We start from the raw sequence: 21,553 nt of genomic DNA on the forward strand, positions 1-21,553 counted from the left end.
TCATTCAGGACCTCTCTCAATTTGCATAATTGGAGACAAGCAAGAAAGGTGTTCTCTTATTAGAGGACCCAGAATAAAACATGCATAACATGGACAGGAACTGGCATCATTTAATACTTTGTTTTCTAAGTGGTGGGGATGCAGGGGACCTGAACACTTGCTTCCAGGTTCTCCTGCAGATTTCAAATGATCTCTGGTGATACCAGGAGCAGGATATTCAATGAATAGCATATTCAGCTGTCTAAAAGAAAATCTGTCTTTGTAGGTTTGCTAGGTAAAAATCCATATGAATAACTGTCCAAAACTAAATCAAGCCAATTTCAGTTCCAACTTTGTTTTCCAAGAGTGGCTAGATTCACTTAGTGTCATTTTGATTCAATATCTCAACAATATAATGTTTCAGATACAAAAAGTAAAGCATAGGAGTTTTTCTTGTATAGTTTTTCTATGTTTATGGCAGGGGTACATGCGTTTCATGAAAGTAAGTGTCAGATAAGATAAGTGACTAAAAACACCTGTGATTTGACCAAATTTAAAAAATATGGCATGTGCCATCACACGACTTGCACAAACGGATTCATGGACCTATTTACTACGCAGAGGCCAGTTTGGTGACAAACATGACAATATACATTGGATTTTCCATCTTTTTGGCTGAATGCATACTATTCTATGAAATAGAGAGATATACAGCGACAACATGTACACTACAAATACATTTTTCACAATGGATTTCTTTTCTATGAATGAAAGGTGATACAGTACAGCATTCATTACAACTTCCATTATAAAAAAATGTTGGGAGCTTTCCTGGCATATGTGATTAACAGAAGGAAAAATCACAACGTGGAAAGTATCTTATTTTTAAAGATTTTGTAAATAAGAAATGGAACTGTATACATAAATTTTATATTGTATATACACAATGTTATAATGCATACATTTTATAGATTTTCAGTATGATGCCACATGCACACTTTGAATATTTGATGAGTTTTTTGACTGAGTATTTGTAAACCAAAACCAGGAGTGGGTAAAAGCACAAGAGGTGATATGTTTCTATTACAGTTTTGCACTAACTGTTCCACTCCTGGTTTTGGGTTACAAATAATGAGGTAAAAAACTCACCAAATACTCAATGTGTGCACGTTGCCTTAGAAGTCCTGTTCAGAACCCGCACAGCATATTCATCAGAAAAAATTGTGCAGCACAATGCGCTGTTTTCTACAGTAAAATGGTGGACATCATAATGAAAATCTCACAGAACCCAATATACTTAATAAGGTCCATTAAACACCATTTGTCCTACATCTGAATCTGTGAATGACATCAAATTTGCTACAATGCTCCTATAACACATGTCAACAGAGCCTTATGTATATATTGTGTAGAAATATAAAACTGTATGAACTTCTCTAATATATTTTCAGTGATGATAATAATATTGGTCAGTCTATGAATTATTGATTTATTGTTTAAGAATTTAATTTCCTCAATTATCTAAAAAAATCTACTATAAAAAGCAAGAGAAAATGTCAACAATAGCCTGTCCATTTATAACTCAGTCTGGGTAATGCAAATAAATCCTGTCTGACTGGACAGGAAAAGGAAAGTTATGCCTCCATAGTGAAAATAACATATTGTTTCATAAAGTAATAAAAAGTAATTGCGTACAGTATAATAAAGGCATTACAGTGGCAGATGCTGGCAGGCGGTGACCTCGGTGGAACAACAGAAAAAAATAACTTGAGGCATATTTAACACATACTGTATGTTGCTAACTACACTGTCCACTTTGGCTTAAAATTTGGCAATTATTACTAAATGTTTGCCATTATAGCACAATGTATACTAACCTCCCAAAGACAAATGTTTTCTACAACTTACCGCGTTATCACTGGCAGAAAATAATGATGTTTATTGCTAAATGTCTATTTTTTTATTATAACTTAATGACAATCTGGCACTTGCTCAAGAAAATTGAGTGAAATGCCTTGTATAACTCCGTGAGCTTCCCAGACTCTGAAGCTCTTTTCCATTTTGCAGTGTGTGACCCCATTGCAGAGATATTCACATTTATTGCTTTTGGAGCACAGTATGTGAAATCTCTGTTTTGAGTCCATGTGGGTGTTTCTTCTTATTTTTTTTATAAAGATGTGCACTTTCACTCCTCCCATCTAGTCGCTCCCAATCACAGCTCTGCAGTCTAGCAGTCTCAGACGCTGCCAAGCTGTGATTAGTAGCATCTGGGAAAGAGGGGTGAAAGCACCTCACCCCCCAGAGAAGACTGTAAAGAAAAGCTCAATTGGACTGCAAGCATAGATTTCACATACTACACTGCAAAAGTAACAAATGTGAACATTTCTACAATGAAGTGATGCATTTATGTTAACCTAAAACCATGAAAGATATCTGTGTTTCATAGTCTGAGTATGGATCGTGATGCATGGACCCCCATGGACTCAAAATCAACAGCCTGAAAGGCATACATAAGACTATTTAGTTCAGGTCAGAAGACCCATGGCCGATCTGTGCATCGTGGTCTATACTCAGAATGAGCAACTTAGATATGTGAAACTGGCCTATAGATCATAGTATACAATCCAATTTAAAACAATGCTAATATAAATAATATTATATTACATTTATTATATACATACACATTTCATGATCTACAATATTTAGAAAAGCAATGGTAATTTATTGTCAGCGATTCCAATTTATGTTAGTTGCTGTTACAGTTAAGAAATCTTTCTAAACACAGTGTATTTAATCTGAAATAAATATATTTATAATCACAGTTACAATATTATAACATTAAAAAATAAGAACTTTGAAGATTTTATGAGAGCCTCAGGCACTAAATTCATGGACACTGGCCAGAGACCTGCAGCTTCTCATTTAACTTTGCCTGAGATGCTTTCAAAGACTTTAACAAAAGAAAAATCCACATCAAAGTGACAGATAAATTAATGTCAGGATTAAAGTGTCAGCATGATCATACTGAAAACTATTCCATCAGATGGTACTGTTAATATGCAAAGGTTTAAAATAAAGCATGCACCATCATAGACTACACAACCTTCTACTGACCTACTCTGTACACAACCTATTTCAAGAGTGTATTCCATTATTTTAAGAGATAAATGTGTAGGTAAGTCATTGGCTTTGATTGCGCGGTCATTGACCCCAAACATGCTTGGGCTTTTGAGGATGACGCAGTTAAACCTGAGGCTATTAAACATTGGCCCAATTCAAAATATCCAACAGGACCCCCACCTATTGTAGGTCCAACTAGGCTCCAGTGAATGGGTGTGATTGAGACCCTGACTAGAGATATAGTATCTTGCTTGTATTAACCGTTCTAACATTTACATTTTTTTTTATTTTTGCACTTTCCTTTTTTCCTCCCCGTGTTCCAAGAGCCATAACTTTTTTATTTTTCTACTGACATAGCATTGTGAGGGCTTGTTTTGTTTTTTTTTTTGCAAGAATTGAATGACACAATTTATTTTACCATGGATACAGGAAAATTAATATGGGGTAAAAAAAAATGGAATGCCATCATTTTTGAATTTTGTTTTTACAGCGTTTATTCTTGGGTAAAACTTACCAAACAGAATTTCTTTTTTGATAGTTTTGTGGTTAAAATTTTTTCAGAAGCCTGTAAAAAAAAGAAAATAATACTTTGTCATTATTTTCTTAAACCGGTAACATTTTTTTTTTCAACCATGAAAATGGGTGAGAGCATGTTTTTCATTGATGCCATATTCGGGTAAATATGACACTTTTTAATGTATTTTTTGGGGAAGCGTGGCAGCCAAAAAAATGGCATTTGATTTTTTTTTTCTTTGCGGTGTTTAACATACAATTTATGGTAAATATATTTACATTTTAATAGATTGAACATCTTCTGACACAATGATACCAAAAAATGTTTATTTTTATTAATTTTAGAATTTTTTTCTGAAGGGGGGAGAAGGGTCAATTTAAACATAGTCCCTAGGGGATTTGAACCTGTGGCTCAGCTTCATAGGAGGACTAAGGCAGCAGTTACGGGAGTCTTAGTAACCCATTGGGTTCCCGAGATCTTGTCATTTAAATGCATCTGTCAGTGACTGTCAGCTGTATTTCAATAGTTAAACTGCTGTTATAGGGGCAAGCTCTGGCCGCTGCTGTTAAGGGCAGATGTGTAACACAGCTGGCACCTACTGCAACTTATGATGGAAATAACAGAATGTCATAGGTCGTTGAGGGTTAAACAGCTCTTATAAATGAGGAAGTGCTGTGCCCCTATTCTGTTCACACATTTTAGTTAAAAGATTGTTATAATTAAAGGGGTGTGCTCATCTTCAGTCTTCAGCAGCACTTCGCTTCTCTTCCTCCTGGCTTCCTGTTTGCCATGGGTGGTGCGCTCCTAAAGACTGACAATTCACACCAACGGCATGTTCGGGTTGCTGGTCTGAACTGTGTGCTCTCCCATGCCACTAACAGAGTCAGCTTTGCTTCTGCAGCATCAGAGTAGTGCTGGGACACTGAAGCTGGCTGGAACAGTAGATCTCGGCAATTTCAGAGTGGCACTTGCAGGCTGTTTAGCAAGCAGATTATGTCAGCACATGCTTCTTGCCTAGGAGGTAGCCAGTAACTTAGGCAATGGGCTGTTTGCTACAGAATCAAAAATCCTTCTGTTCTTGAGAACAGAGAGTATTTTTAATAAGCGGTAAATTGCAAAACTGATTGCTAGTTCATCTATTATATGCTAATATTGCATCCAATTGAACTCAGTATTAGATTCAACTTCTTGTGATCCTATTGGGCCTGTACTTCCATGGCAGCCACCTGGTAGAGCCCACGAGGGCTCACAATCTACAAGGGATGGGTGAGGATACAGTAGGTGAGGGTAGAGCTTGTCGTGCAGCGGTATGGTGGAGCGAAGTTATTGCAGGTTGTAGGCTTGTCGGAAGAGGTGGGTCTTCAGGTTCCTTTTGAAGGTTTCCACAGTAGGCGAGAGTCTGATGCCTTAGGGTAAAGAGTTCCAGAGTAGGGGGGATGCACGGGAGAAATCTTGTATGCGATTGTGGGAAGAGGAGATAAGAGGGGAGCAGAGAAGGAGATCTTGTGAGGATCCGAGGTTGCGTGCAGGTAAGTACCGGGAGACTAGGTCACAGATGTATGGAGGGGACAGGTTGTGGATGGCTTTATATGCCATGGTTAGGGTTTTGAACTGGAGTCTCTGGGCAATGGGGAGCCAGTGAAGGGATTGACAGAGGAGAGGCCGGGGAATAAAGGGGGGGATAGGTGGATTAATCGGGCAGCAGAGTTTAGGATAGATTGGAGGGGTGCGAGAGTGGTAGAAGGGGGGCCACAGAGCAGGAGGTTGCAGTAGTCAAGGCGGGAGATGATGAGGGCATGCACTAGTATTTTTGCAGATTCGTGGTTGAGGAATGTGCAGATCCGGGAAATATTTTCGATCTGGAGTCAGCAGGAAGTGGAAAGGGCTTGGATATGAGGTTTGAAGGAGAGATCAGAGTCAAGGGTTACCCCTGAGGCAGCGAGCTTGTGGGACTGGGGAGAGTAGACAGCCATTGACTTGGATAGGTCAGATGGGGTGGGGGGTTGAGCGAGATGGTGGAAAGATGATGAATTCAGTTTTATCCATGTTACGTTTTAGGAATCTAACAGAGAAGAAAGATGAAATAGTGGACAGGCAGTGTGGAATTCTGGTTAGTAAGGAGGTGATATCAGGTCCAGAGAGGTAGATATGTGTGGCATCAGCATAGAGGTGATACTGAAAGCTGTGAGACTCTATGAGCTGTCCCAAGCCAAAGATGTAGATGGAGAAGAGCAGGGGTCCTAGAACTGAGCCTTGGGGAACACCGACAGATAGGGAGCTAGGTGAGGAGGTGGTGTGTGAGTGGGAGATGCTGAATGTCCTGTCTGTTAGGTATGAGGAGATCCAAGATAGGGCCAAGTCTGTGATGTCGAGAGATGAAAGAGTCTGTAGTAAGAGGGAATGGTCTACTGTGTCAAAAGCAGATGACAGGTCCAGAAGGAGAAGGACAGAGTAGTGTCGCTTGGATTTGGCAGTCAGTAGGTCGTTGGTGACTTTAGTTCAGGGCAGTTTCAGTAGAATGGTGCGGTTGGAAGCCAGATTGGAGGAGGTCAAAGAGGGAGTAGGAGGAGAGGTGGGAGGACAGCTCAAGATGGACGTGTTGTTCCAGTAGTTTTGAGGCATAGGGGAGAAGTGATACCACCACCTGCAGAAACCGGTACGTCAGTAATAGAATCCATGGACAAGTGTGTCCATGGCCTACTAGGAATAGGTAGCGAAAGAAGAGTACCAGACGGACGGGCATGCGAAACCTTAGAATGCGCGCAAATACTACAAGCAGCTATGTGTTCAATTACATCCCAATGCAACCCCGGCCACCAAAAATGATGAGAGAGGAGGTCCACGGTTGCCTCACCACCTGCATGCCCATCAAGCACAGAGTTATGATGTTCCTTAATTAAGGAGCAGATTAGATGGTACAAATAACTTTCCTGAAGGGCAGGAGACAGGGGCGTCCCCCTGTGCCTCCAACACCTCAGGGGCGTCCCCCTGTGCCTCAGTCCAAAATGACTACCCCTTTCTGTAATATCGGGGCAGGGTTCTCATGGTCACCACCACCATGAAAGATCAAGGACAAAGCATCAGCCTTGACATTTTTGACCCCTGGACGAAAAGTGACAACAAAGTTGAACCTAGTAAAAAACAGGGACCATCTGGCTTGCCTAGCCCCTTCGCGACCTTGGGATTTTCCATTTTTGTTTTTTGCTCCCCTTGTTCCCAGAGCCATAGCGTTTTTTTGGGGGGGAAATATGGCCATATGAGGGCTTATTTTTTGCGGGACGAGTTGTACTTTAAAACGCCACTACTAGTTTTACCATATCATGTACTGGAAAACGGGAAAAAAAATTCCAAGTGTGGTGAAATTGCAAAAAAAAATGCAATTCCACAGTTGTTTGTTTGTTTTTTTTTCTTTCCACGTTCACTGGATGCTAAAACTGACCTGCCATTATTATTCTCCAGGTCATTATGAGTTCGTAGACACCAAACATGTATAGGTTCTTTTTTATTTAAATAGTGAAAAAAAAATCCAAACTTTGTACAAAAAAAATTAAAAAAAATGGTGCCATTTTCCGAGACCCATAGCGTCCCCATTTTTCGGGATCTGGGGCTAGGTGAGGGCTTATTTTTTTGCGCGCCGGGCTTACGTTTTTATTGATGCAATTTTTGGGTAGATACAATGTTTTGGCTGCCCGTTATTGCATTTTATTGCAATGTTGCGGTGACCAAAAAAACGTAATTCTGGCGTTTAGAATTTTTTTCTCGTTATGCTGTTTACCGATCGGATTAATTATTTTTTTATATTGCTAGATCGGGCAATTCTGAACGCGGCGATACCAAATATGTGTATGTGGGGTTTATTTTTTATTATTTTATTTTGAATGGGGCAAAAGGAGGGTGATTTAAACGTTTATATTTTATTAATTTTTTTAACATTCTTAAAAACTTTTTATTAAACTTTTTGCTTGCTTCTATAGTCTCCATAGGAGACTAGAAGCAGCAACTGTCCGATCGCCTCCGCTACATAGAGGCTACATGAGCAGATCACCTCTATGCAGCAGAAATGCTCCTGTACAATGAGCGCCGACCACCAGGTGGCGCTCATAGTAATCTTTACATGACAACCCCTGGAGTCTGCTGCAGACCCGGGGTTGTCATGCCCACCCGACTCCACCCGCGGCTGTTTCGGGCACATGTCAGCTGTAACAATCAGCTGACATGTGCCAGGTTCATTGCGGGCTCACTGCCGGAGCCCTCACTGAACTGGGGGTGATGGCCTGGGGCGTACTAATATGCCCCCGGGCCAGTAAGGGGCTAGGGTTGAAACGTTTAGCTGACTGGAGATATGACATGTTCTTATGATCAGTAATGACAGTAATAGGATGGACAGCCCCCACCAACCTATGTCGTCATTCCTCGAGCGCCAATTTGATTGCCAAAAGTTCCCTATTTCCCACGTCATCATTTCTCTCAGCCAAAGACAATTTTTTAGAAAAGAAGGCGCATGGACGCCATTTACCAGGGGAAGAACCCTGAGACAAAACAGCCCCAACACCGACATCCGACGCATCAACCTCCACAATAAAGGGTTGAGAAACATCAGGTTGACTGAGTATAGGTGCAGTGGCAAAATGATTCTTTAAGGAAGAAAAAGCCTGGAGGGAAGCCTCCAACCATTTGGAAAAATCAGACCCCTTCTTAGTCATGTCAGTAAGGGGTTTCACTATAACAGAGTAGTTTTGGATGAATCTCCGGTAAAAATTAGTAAAGAGTCAAGACCAAAAAACGTTGTAGAGGCTTCAGGTTCTCAGGGCGTTCCCAGTCAAAGACTGCACGGATCTTCTCCGGATCCATCCGGAAACCCGAAGATGACAACAAGTACCCCAAAAACTGCACCTCCTGTACAGCGAAAACACATTTTTCTAGTGTGGCATAAAGTTTGTTATCCCTTAATATCTGAAGCACCTGCTTAACATGCCCCGATGAGTCTCAAAATCAGGTAAGTAAACCAAAATATCATCCAGATAGACCACCACAAACCTCCCCACCAAATGATGGAAAATATAATTTATGTAATGCTGGAATACCCCAGGTGCATTGGTCAAACCAAAAGGCATAACCAGGTTGTAGGCTCCCTTTAAATCCAACATGGAGAATACCTTAGCTCCCACAACCTGGCTGAACAAGTCAGGACTCAGAGGAAGAGGGTATGGATCACGGATGGTAATTTGATTTAATTCCCGGAAATCTAAACAGGGACATAGACCGCCATCTTTTTTCATCACAAAGAAGAACCTGGCCGCCACAGGTGAAGATGAGGGTCTGATATGTCCCTTCTCCAGACTTTCTGCAATGAAATCCTTCATGGCTTGTCTCTCAGGGCCAGAAAGATTATACAGTCTGGACTTTGGTAGTTTAGCTCCGGTGGTCAGGTTAATGGGACAGTCATAAGCAAATCCTGACACTCACTCACAGAAAAAACGTCCTCAAAACCAGACAGAAAAGCAGATAATATTTCCATAGAGACAGTAGCAAGGGAAATATCTAAGCAGTTCTCATGGCAGTAATCTCCCCGGCTTGCCAATCTACCAACGGATTATGTTTAACAAGCCAAGGGATACCCAAGACAATCGGTGTGGGAGGATTGTCCAGAACATAGCAAGGGATTATTTCACAATGAACTGACCGCACGCTCAGTTTTACATTATGTACAATCTGAGCGAATGCTTTCTGTGCAAGTGGCACCGAGTCTATGGCAAAAATGGAAATAGGTTTATCTAAAATACAGCAAGCAAGACCATGAGTTTTCACAAACTCAAGATCCACCATGCTGACTCCGGCTCCACTGCTCCACTGTCAACAAACACAGAAATTTTCTCAGTTTTGCTCTTTAGCACCACCTCTGCTGTTAGGACAAAGCGGGAACTTTGGCCACAAATGCACCCCTTGTTTATCCATCTCCAGACTACCAAGAGATAATCTAGTCTTCTTTTGTTTTGGAATTGAAGGACAGGTCCCAACAAAACGTCCCTTTTTCCCACAAAAAATTTGCCTTTTTTCTTGCGAATCTCTGGGGAGATGTATGATGCAGAGACACCCCCCAACTGCATGGGTTCCTCCACCTCCCTCAGTACAGGTTCACCTCCAGAACGCTCCCCTGGCAGAGGGACACAACCCCAACAAGAAGTCCCGGAGAAGGTGGTCTCACCTGTCTATCCTGAAGGCGTCAATCAAGACGTATGGGCAAAGACATGGCAGCCTCCAAGGACTGAGGGGTTTCATATACTGCTAAGGCATCTTTTAACCTTTCAGTAAGCTCCTCACAAAACTGACTTCTAAGGGCTGAGTCATTCCATTTGGAATCTGTTGCCTATCTACGGAATTCCAAACTGTACGTCTCCACTGACCGATTCCCCTGCTGAAGGCGACGTAGCCTAGACTCAGCCAAGGCGACTCAGTCAGGGTCATCATACAGTGCCTACAAGTAGTATTCAACCCCCTGCAGATTTAGCTGGTTTGATAAGATGCAAATAAGTTAGAGCCTTCAAACTGCAAACGAGAGTAGGTTTTATGAACAGAAGCATAAATCTTACAAACCAAAAAGTTATGTTGCTCAGTTGAATTTTATTAAATTTTAAACATAAAAGTGTGGATCAATTATTATTCAACCCCTATGTTTAATATTTTGTGGAATAACCCTTGTTTGCAATTACAGCTAATAATCGTCTTTTATAAGACCTGATCAGGCCGGCACAGGTTTGTGGAGTTATCTTGGCCCACTCCTCCATGCAGATCTTCTCCAAGTTATCTAGGTTCTTTGGGTGTCTCATGTGGACTTTATTCTTGAGCTCCTTCCACAAGTTTTCAATTGGGTTAAGGTCAGGAGACTGACTAGGCCACTCCAACACCTTGACTTTTTCCCTCTTGAACCAGGCCTTGGTTTTCTTGGCTGTGTGCTTTGGGTCGTTGTCTTGTTGGAAGATGAAATTACGACCCATCTTAAGATCCTTGATGGAGGAGCGGAGGTTCTTGGCCAAAATCTCCAGGTAGGCCGTGCTATCCATCTTCCCATGGATGCGGACCAGATGGCCAGGCCCCTTGGCTGAGAAACAGCCCCACAGCATGATGCTGCCACCACCATGCTTGACTGTAGGGATGGTATTCTTGGGGTCGTATGCAGTGCCATCCAGTCTCCAAACGTCACGTGTGTGGTTGGCACCAAAGATCTCGATCTTGGTCTCATCAGACCATAGAACCTTGAACCAGTCTGTTTCAGAGTCCTCCAAGTGATCATGAGCAAACTGTAGACGAGCCTTGACATGACGCTTTGATAGTAAAGGTACCTTACGGGCTCGTCTGGAATGGAGACCATTGCGGTGGAGTACGTTACTTATGGTATTGACTGAAACCAATGTCCCCACTGCCATGAGATCTTCCCGGAGCTCCTTCCTTGTTGTCCTTGGGTTAGCCTTGACTCTTTGGACAAGCCTGGCCTCGGCACGGGAGGACACTTTCAAAGGCTGTCCAGGCCGTGGAAGGCTAACAGTAGTTCCATAAGCCTTCCACTTACGGATGATGCTCCCAACAGTGGAGACAGGTAGGCCCAACTCCTTGGAAAGGGTTTTGTACCCCTTGCCAGCCTTGTGACCCTCCACGATCTTGTCTCTGATGGCCTTGGAATGCTCCTTTGTCTTTCCCATGTTGACCATGTCTGAGTGCTGTTCACAAGTTTGGGGAGGGTCTTAAATAGTCAGAAAAGGCTGGCAAAAGAGATCTTTAATCCACACATGTGAAGCTCATTATTCTTGGTGCCTGAACTACTTCTTAATACTTTAGGGGGACCAAACAGAATTCTTGTGGTTTGAGGGGTTGAATAATAAATGACACTCTGAATTAACTTTTAACGTTTTAAAAAAAAACAAAAAAAAAAACAAAAACAAAATTTGCTGCAAAGCATTTCCCACTTCCAGGCTGATCTACAGTACAAATGTCACAATGCCAAGTTAATTCCGCATGTGTCAACCAGCAAAATCTGCAGGGGGTTGAATACTACTTGTAGGCACCGTAGATAAGGCCCAGAGCCCCGAAAAACCCCTCCACAGACTGAAGACAAACCGAGTCCTGCTGTAAAGAAAACGCCCAGGATTGAGGATCGCCATGCAGTAGAGAGATCACAATTCCAACCCGTTGCTCCTCATTTCCGGAGGATTAGGGACGAAGTTTAAAATACAATTTGCAGGCCTCCTTGAATACAAAAAGCTTGTTCCCACCTCCAGAAAACTTATCCGGGAGGGCAACCTTGGGTTCAGACTGGGCAGGCGTACCTGCAGAGACCCCCATATTGGCGACCTGTAGCCGCTGATGCTGCTGCTGAACCTCACAGCGTAGGTCATTCACCTCCAGAGACAAACGGCTGAACTGCTGTGTGAGCTCTGCATCTGAACCCATACCAAGGTAGAAAGGAAAAAAAATGTCCATGCCCAAAAACACAGAGAAAACAAAATGTCAGTTTTCTTTTTTTTTTCCTTTTCAAAACAGCCGGCGATAATGTCACTCAAGGTGTGGGAAAGACTATGTGCAACACAGAGGGAAGAGGGAAAGGGAGCAAAGACACTAGGGAAAAGGTGGGAGTGGAGATCTCCTAGTCTGGTCTAGTGACACCCTGTCTCAACTACCGTCCCTATATTGGCTCTTCACCAATTGACGCATACGTGCTTCGCCCTGACTTTCCCAGGCATATGGCTAAGGCTAGGGAAGGAAGGAGATGAGCACTAGTCGATCTCCACTAAACTCTATAAACAACAAGAGTAGGCAAACAGGGGGAATTGCTTAGCTTTAGACGACTCCAAACAAATGCGCACACGGTCTCAAGCTCCAGAGAGGACGAAGTACTGCTCTTGCTAAACCTCACAAGTAGTAATGAATATCGCCGGCACCTCCCTCTCAGACACACCTGGTATTTATACACCCAGGCCAGGGAACTAATTAGCCACAGGGAGGTAGGCGCTGGGTCCTAGAGACAGCCAGCTTCTAGAAAGGTGTCTTTAATGCCAAACGTAGAGATCTCCTGCAACCAACTGCAGGGCGACTGTCTGTCACCTCTGACACACCCGTGACAAGGAGAGAGTGAAAACAAACAGGAACATTGTTTACTGTGACTAAGTATCCAGTTACCTTCAGTTCCCTTCAGTTCCAATTCAGGACTAATTCAGAGCTGTACACTTCTATGTTACACTTGTATGGTACACTGGCAGATGACACGTCCTGCAGACGTACAGCTCACAAATATATTTGCTACAAAGTGCAGGCAGCAAATTTGCTGCTAACTTTGGCAGGAAAACAGCTGCGTAAAAAATGCAGGTTTTATTGCGTATTTGCTGCGTTTTTTGCTGCGTATTTTTGACCACCCATTACTTCCTATGGGTAAAAATGCAGCAAATACGCAGTAAAAATGCAGGTGCGTTTTCTGCGGCAGAAATGCTGAAAGAAGTGACATGCTCTATTTTCCAAATACGTAAGCAAGGCAGAAAATACGCAGAAAACAAAAAGCAACATGTGTGAACAGAGAATTCTGTTTTTTCATAGACTTTGCTGGTACTGCTAGAGGCAGCTGAAAATTTGCATGAAAATCTGGTGCAAAATATGCAGCAAACACAACGTGTGTGAACATAGGCCTCATGTGTGTCTGAGTATTAGGCCACGGCCCTACTATCAGTGTTTGATCAGTATTTTTCCTCAGTAGTGGGACCCATAACCAGGAGTGGGTGATAAATGCAGAATTGGTGCACTTGTTTCTATTATACCTTTTCTCTGATTGTTCCTCACCTGGTTTTGGCACCCACTGATGAGAAAAAATACTGACCAAATACTGATAGTGGGGCTGTGACCTTAAAGGGCTTGTCCACTACTAGGACAATCCCTTCTCACGCTGAATGTTTGTCCCCTGTTAAAATATAAACACTTATACTCACCTCCTGTACCGGCGCTGTTCCAGCGGTGTGACACTCGCATTCCCGGGTCTCACATTAGGTTATGTCATGTGATCTCTGCGCCCAATCAGCAGTGACGTCGCTCTCTCCACCTTCAGATGTATAAGTAATCAACAGAAAGTGAGCAGCCAGTTTTTAACTATACTTGCTAACCCCTCGCCTTACCCAACCATCTAGTCACTTTAAAACCCATCTACATTGAACTATAACCTACAAATGCTAATTTTTTAATTATTAAAAAAAAAGGAGCCAAATGTGGTTTATCCGCTCTGCTGTTAGGCACTGAAGATCCAAATGGAAGTATAATAAAGGATTTTTTATTTCAGGTTCTTTAGTCAATGCATTTCAAAGTCATTCCAGACTTCTTCCTCAGGACACAAACGGTATGAACCACATTTGGCTCCTTTTTTTTCTCTTTCCTGGTCAGAAGACTCGTGGCTCTGCAGCAGCTGTTTTCTTGCGTATTCATGGCTGTGTGTCACACAACCTTATCAGTAGATCCAAACAGTTATATAAAAAATCAGAGGCACCAGATACTCCTTTTCCTTTTGGAAAAACATTAGACTTTTATTTCATCTTTTTAACATGTATAACAATGTTTCGGCCACAATCGGCCTTCTTCAAGCAAGTATAGAAAAATAAAATTCAGCCAAATAAGCAAAGTTATTTTATTTTAAAGCATAAGCAGCTTTGGAGCAATTTTTTTAATGAAACTGGATGACCCCATTAATGAAGTGAGTTAGCCTTCATTGTTGCGGTTTCTTTGTGATTTTTGAAACACTATATGCATAATCTCATGATTTGTACTTCAAGAGTTGAATGGTCACTATAGTTTCAACAAACTTGGCGGGGTTCAGCAGTACAGTGATACTTCCCAGCTACTAGTTTTCCATCTATCCCTGGGACTCTTCCTTGACTGACAGCTAAGGCTTTCCAGGAGACAGAGGAGAACAGAGATAGATGGAAAACAAGTAGGTAGGAGGGTGCGCTGAACTGTTCGGGCACCACATTAGCATATTTGAATAACGATCTAAATATGTCAAAATTAGTAATGAATTTGGACACTAAAGCTACAATTTTTTATTAGGGCTATGTCTCCTACAAGGTGCTGTTACTTAACCTTTTACACTACATGACCTTTTGATGAAAACGACCGCCGATATACTAGATGTTTTCCAATAGCGACTGTTGAATAGCGTGGCCAACCTCTATTCCCATGATCTTGGGATTTCAAAAATCTATTTGAGGTATGCCTAGGAGGTATAGTATTTCCATAACTTGGTATGGAATTCCTATGTCTAACTAAAGGAAATCCACATGGCTTGGGACCACATGGCATGCAAGTCCTTTGTTCTGAGTTGAGCTGGCTCAAGGTGTGATATTTGTCACTCACAGTCCCTTGACCCCCCTGCTGTGGCTAACTGTTTTGTTATAACTGCACACTGAAGGAGGTTATTTAACCCCATGCCAAATAGGTTACAATGATTGACATAGAATTATATCTTCAATATTCTTCACAGTCTCCATGGTGACCCCCGATGCCAAGATGGCCGCCGGGTCCTTCAGGGTCCTTCAGGAAGGTGGCCTGTCAGTGCCTGTTAAGACAGCAGGAGCTGAAACGCCTTCTCCCTGCCTGTCAGACGCTGATCTGATGTTCTGCAGTGCAGAAGCATTGCAGAGTATTAGATCAGCGATCAGGGCAGGGAAAAATGATGTCCCATACTAGGACAATGTGAAACAGTAAAACAAAAGTTAATAAAAATTCTACAAATATTAAATAAAATCACAAAATAAAGAGCAAATAAAAGACAAAATATTAATCCAATAAATACATTTATACGTGTAAAAAAAAAAAAAAAAAAAAAAAAGTACACATATTTGATATCGCCGTATCCGGAACAACCAGACCTATAAAACTTTCACACTAGTCAACCCCTTTAGTGAACATGGCAAAAAACAAGCAAAAAATGATATTAAAACACAATCAAAAAGACAAATGTAAATAAAAATGATATAGCAGAAAACATCATCTTGTCCCGCAAAAAAAAAGCTGCCAAACAGTTCTGTCAGCGGAAAAATAAAAAAGTTTAAAGAAAATAAAGTGATCAAAATAATTTTCAGAATAAAGCGATCAAAAATTATTTTTTCTATAAAATAGTTTTTATTGTGTAAAAGCGCCAAAGAATAAAAAAAATATTAATGTGGTATCGCTGTAATCGTACTGACCCGAAGAATAAAGCTGCCTTATCAATTTTACCACACGCAGAACAGCATAAAAAAAATCTCTAAAAAACAATTTCTGGATTACTGGTTTTTGTTCATTCTGCCTCCCAAAAAAAGTAATAGAAAGTGATAAAAAGATGTAATTTGCCAGAAAATGGTACCAATAAAAACGTCAACTTGTCCTGCAAAAAACAAGCCATGACATGACTTTGTCGGCCAAAATATGGAAAAATTATAGCTTTAAAAATATAGCAATGCAAAAACTAGTTTTTGCAATAAAAAGCGTCTTTTAGTGTGTGACAGCTGCCAATAATAAAAACCCCATATAAATCTGGTATCGCTGTAATCGCATCAACCTAAACAATAAAGTAACCTTATACTGCATGAGGAACAGCGTAAAAAAATATAAAACTAATTCTTCGCCTTCTGTTGATTTGTTCATTCTGCCTCCCAAAGATCGCAGTAAGGTTCGGCTCACATCTATCCTGCACTCTATGCTGAGCGCTTATGTGACGCTCACAGCCCTCCCTGGGAGATGGGGGTACTCGGAGCCGGGTCAGATGTTGGGGGTTGCAGTCGTGGCCTGGACCCGTTCCGTGCCCAAGGCCGTCACATAAAAGATTTAATGGGCTTTCAGAGTTGGTGTTAATCGGGTGGATGTAATGACTATGCCACCTGTGGTTTCTGGTGATACTCCACCAGCACTGTGTTCTGTCCTCTGAGGTGGGATGTCGTGGCAGCAGCAGATGGTACTACTCCCCACAGACGGAGCAGGGCCTCAGGGCAGAGAAGACGGATCAGGGGAGTAGTAGTAGGAGATGTGGTGAGGTGTAGTGCGGTGCCGCGTTGCAATAAGGAACTGGAAGCAATAGATGCGGTCTTCCAAGCTTTACTCACGATGTTAGGTGTTAGCTGCAAGGCTTCTCCTTGCTCCTCACGGCTGGGGCAGCACCCTGGTGCATATAAGCCCCCCTCAGGTGGGAGAGGTGTAGTGTTGGATGCTGAGGTTGGGTCCTGAAAGGTGCTCCTTCCTTACCTCGGAGAGGAGATACCACACCTCGGTCTGAGGTGCAGTACCCCTGTGGCGACTGAACCCTCAGGGGCGCCACACTTACACCGGGGTTTCCGTGTAAATCTCTGAAATACGTGATTCATATGGAAACCCCTCAAGATTCTCTATAATGTGGCAGATAGAGGCACTGTGGACGCTGTAGGACCTGTGATCCGGCGGTGTCCGTCTTTTTAGGCATGCATATAAGCGCAGTCAGCCACAGTTTTGTGCACTTCTGAAAAGAACACTGCTGAGCAGAGGCCAGATGGAGTCCAGAGTAGTGCTGCTGCCTCATAATAGTGAATGGATCCCTCGGGGTGTTTCATTTGAATCACGTCACTCGGAGATTTAGATGGAAACCCCAATATAAGTGCTCAACATAGAACGCAGGATAAATGTGATCCCAAATGTTATATAAAATGTTTACACTAAAAGCTACAACTCCATTCACTAAAAAGCAAGTTCCCACTCAGGTCCACTATCTGTTAATGGAAATATAGGGGGCTTCCACGTTACTGGTAGCACAAAGACTCTGGAAAAACTAAATGGCTTCTCGCCCTCCAAAAGAAATCCAGCAAATTCTGCGCTCCCAAATCCAAATATCCCCTTCCCTTCTGAGCTCCACAATGTGCCTAAACCGAAGTTAGCGTCCACATGTTTGGCATTCCTGTAGCGATGAAAGCCTGCCTAATTTATGGGTGTATGTCTCCAGAACCAAGAGCTGAGGTGGGCATAATGTACTGGTCACTACAACGTACTGGTCACTACAACATACTGGTCACACCGGCATTTTGCAATCTTCAGCATGCAACATCCACTGCTGCTTGTTTCTGGAAAACACCCATGGAGTCAAAATCATCACTTTACCTGTAGATAAATTCACAAAGGGGTATAATTTCCAAAATGGGCTCACTTGAGGATTCTGCTCTTCTAGCACGTAGGAGCTCTGTGTTAGAACCTTGCTGTTAGGTTTTTTTTTTCCTTTGCTGGTCACATGACCTTGTTGGCCTATTTAATCCTGCTCCGCCCTTCTGGCTTTGCTGGACTTCATTGTATATCTACTTTCTAGCTAGCCTGTGCTCTGTATCTAACTCTGTTAGTTTGCTTGGTCTACGGACCTCTATGTTCTATCTATTTTGTTTGTTCGTCTGTCTGCTACTATTTCTGTTAGGAGGTGTCCCATATTCCTCCCAGTCCTTAGTACTTGTAGGGATTCCCTCCCCACATCTATAGGTCTCCGTACAGACTAGATTAGGACTTTAGCAGGTCTGATCGCAGGATCAGGTTCCCTGTTACATCGTAGGGATTCAGCTGAGTCCTATAGTAGGGACAGCTCTCCTCTCTTTCCTTAGCTTTGGTAGCAGAACATAACACTCTGCATATGGAGTCCGCAAACTATTCTAGGAAAATCTGTACTCCAGGAGGGCAAAGCACTCTGTCCCTCCCAAATCTCACCATATGTCTAAGCAATACTGCACAACCACATATGAGGTATTTCTACATTCAGCAGAAATTGTGGGACAAGTTTTGGTGCCATTTTTACCCATTTCCCAGTGTGAAAATTTACAATCTGGGGCTAAAACAACATTTTAGTGGTAAAAATTTAATTATTTTTTCTTCACGGCCCAATGGTAAAATTGCTGTGACACACCTGTGGTGTAAATATGATCACTGCATCCTTAGATGAATTCATTGAAAGGTGTAGTTTGTAAAATGGGGTCACTTATGGGGAGGTTCGGCTGATCTGGCACCTCAGGGTCTCTACCAATGTAACATGGCACCCTCAAACCAGTCCAGAAAAATCTGAACTCCAATATGGCACTTCTTCCCTTCTGAGCTAGGCACTATGCCTCAAAAGTAGTTTTCGACCCCATATGGGGTATCTGCGTATTCTGGAATAATTGTACATCACATTTTGGGGTCCATTTTCTCCTATTACCCTTGTGAAAATGCAAAATTTGGGGCTAAAAAACATTCTGGCTGGAAAAATGTGATTTTTTTTTTATTTTCACGGCTCAACGTTAAAAATTTCTGTGAAGCACCTGGGGGTTAAAAGTGCTCACCACACATATAGATAAGTTCCCTGATGGGTCTAGTTTCTAAAATGGTGTCACTTGTGGGGGATTTCCACTGTTTAGGCACATCAGGCACTCTCCAAACGCGTCATGGAGTCCGCTAATTCTTCCAGCAACTTTTGCATTCAAAAAGTCAAATGGCGCTCCTTCCCTTCCAAGCCCTGCCGTGTGCCCAACATATTGGGTATCGTGTGCTCAGGAAAAATTGCACAACAAATTTTGGGGTCTATTTTCTCCTGTTACCCTTGTGAAAGTAAAAAAAAATTGGGTCTAAAGTAAAAATTTTGTGAAAAAAAATTAAATGTTTATTTTTTTCCTTCCACATTTCATTAATTACTGTGAAGCACCTGAAGGGTTAATAAACTTCTTGAATGTAGTTTTGAGCACTTTGGGGGGTGCAGTTTTTAGAAAGGTGTCACTCTGGGGTATTTTCTTCATATAGAACCCTCAAAGTCACTTCAAATGTGATGTGGACCCTAAAAAAAATGGTTCTCTAAATTTTGTTGTAAAAATAAGAAATTGCTGGTCAACTTTTAACCCTTATAACTTCCTAATAAAAAAAAATATATGTTTCCAAAATTGTGCTGATGTAAAATAGACATGTGGGAAGTGTTATTTATTAACTATTATGTGTGACATGACTCTGATTTAAGAGCATAAAAATAAAAAATTTGAAAATTGCTGCATTTTCACAATAATCACCAAATTTCCATTTTTCACAAATAAACGTAAGTCATAGCAAATAAATTTTACTAGTATCATGAAGTACAATATGTCACGAAAAAATATATTTAGAATCACCGGGATCCGTTGAAGCGTTCCAGAGTTATTACCTCATAAAATGACACTGGTCAGAATTAAAAAAAATTGGCCCGGTCAAGAAGGTTAAAACAGGCTTCGGGATGAACGGGTTAAAAGGTTAGTTTGCCTTCACTTTAAAACTTTGTATATACCTTGCCAAACTTTACAGAAATTGTGCTAAGCGTTAACTTGTAAAGACGCCTTTGCCAGCCGCAGGATGCCTGATGGGCATGTAATAAAAAATTCTGTAATTATTAATATTTGTATTGTCAAACCAACGGAATTGTGCCAAGTTAAAAACAAAATGTTTGAAAATACATAAATCATATAATAAAACTTGAATTAAGAAATGAAGGGCGCAAATAAGAAATTGAAAACCAACAACTTGCTTTCACATAAAAACCTAGTGAATCTGTTGGCCATCAGTGTGTGTTTTTTTTACATCCGTTCCCTTCTTAAAGGGAATCTGTCAACAAGTTTTTTCTACTCCATCTGAGAGCAGCATAATGTCTGATTCCAACAATGTGTCAATTTGTGGGCTGCTTGCTGCGATTATTTTGCTGCAGATCTACCAGTTCTCTTAATGCTGATCTCTGTATAACCCCGGTCACAGCACTGATTGGCAGTTCTGCCTATGCACAGTGTACACAGAAAGCTGCCAATCAGAGGTGGGGGCATGGTTAGACAGAGCTCATGAATAAATACTATTACATGGCAGCAGGTTTGTTAGTCCTCTAGTGATACTCTCCTGCTGATAAAACAATGATTTTATCAAAACTTGTACAGCAAGCAGCCCACTAAGTGATATACTGCTGGAATCAGGGTCTCTCTCTCGTTATCATGCTCCTCTTAGGTTAAGTGACAGATACCTGGTAACAGATTCCCTTTAAACCTCTCAAAACTTTGACAAATGTGGCAGAAACCTTGATGGAAAACCCAATGTGTGTAAGGACATGGACATACTGCTCACATTTCCCCTTGAAGACACATATACTGTTTTAATGTGTAATGTGGCATGCGTTATTGGTGATAGTGTTGTGTTCTGCCTGACAGTACGGAGAGTTAGGGTTAATGTTTGGGACTTGCCCATTGTGGGAGGAGATAAAGTGAAGGGACAGAGACAGTTTCCAGACAGGGTCTAGCTTGCAGTTTGAGCAGACCTTTTGTTTGAGTACTCAGCAGAGCCACATGAGTAGAGTGTCCCCAAAGTGAGTGGAGACCGAGGCAGTGGATAGCGTGATCCCGAGGAGAGAGCACGAGAGTGAAGTGACCAAAGGGCAGGAGTGATTTACCGGAGATGGGTCCTGGGACAGGACGCCTACCATTACGGCCCCAAGTTCATAACTCATTGAGGTAACGGGCCAGCAGGGAATGTGAGAAGAAGAGTGTAACGGGTCTGGGAGGTGGAACCTCTGTGCAACTATACAAGGGGGCAGTCCTTGTAAGGAAGCGGGTGTCTCCCAGGGAAGACGGGCGGGTAGTCACGGCAAGTGACAGGGACAGTCTCTGGGTAGAGGGGCAGGTAGTCACGGCAAGTGACAGGGACAGTCTCTGGGTAGAAGGGCAGCGGGCTGGTGGCTGGTGAGCGCTCCCAGGTGAGCGGGCGAGAGTCTCTGGACAGGCAGGTGGTCACGGCAAGTGACGGCAGAACCTCCAGGTAGACTAGCAGGCAAGTAACAGGTGAGCGCTCCCAGGTGAGCGGGCAGGCTGGTCCATAGACAGACTGACAGGTGTCGGAGAGCAGACCGTCGGACCGCAGGCTTGCAAGCTGGTAAGCGGATATCAGGCAGGTATCAAGCAGGAA

The 21,553-nt window shown here is 42.3% G+C and overlaps 1 protein-coding gene across 16 annotated transcripts in view; it reads right to left on the reverse strand.

The window, feature by feature from the left end:
* LOC141257787 (uncharacterized) overlaps positions 1 to 21,553 on the reverse strand; it is a 1,010,546-nt gene that overhangs the window by 562,399 nt on the left and 426,594 nt on the right. For 12 of the 16 annotated variants that reach the window (XR_012318103.1, XR_012318104.1, XM_073672778.1 and 9 more), the window contains one exon: positions 3,614 to 3,664. The exons of the other annotated variants lie outside the window; for them this stretch is intronic. Coding sequence is in view for 4 of the 12 variants with exons in the window: in XM_073672778.1 (XP_073528879.1) it covers positions 3,614 to 3,664 (51 nt within the window). In the remaining 8 variants the exon portion in view is untranslated. The remainder of the gene's footprint in view (positions 1 to 3,613; positions 3,665 to 21,553) is intronic. 16 annotated transcript variants of the gene reach the window in all.

This window comes from Phyllobates terribilis, unplaced genomic scaffold (assembly GCF_046119375.1).
Source record: "Phyllobates terribilis strain yellow unplaced genomic scaffold, ASM4611937v1 Scaffold_3__8_contigs__length_932513732, whole genome shotgun sequence".
Classification (NCBI taxonomy): Eukaryota; Metazoa; Chordata; class Amphibia; order Anura; family Dendrobatidae; genus Phyllobates; species Phyllobates terribilis.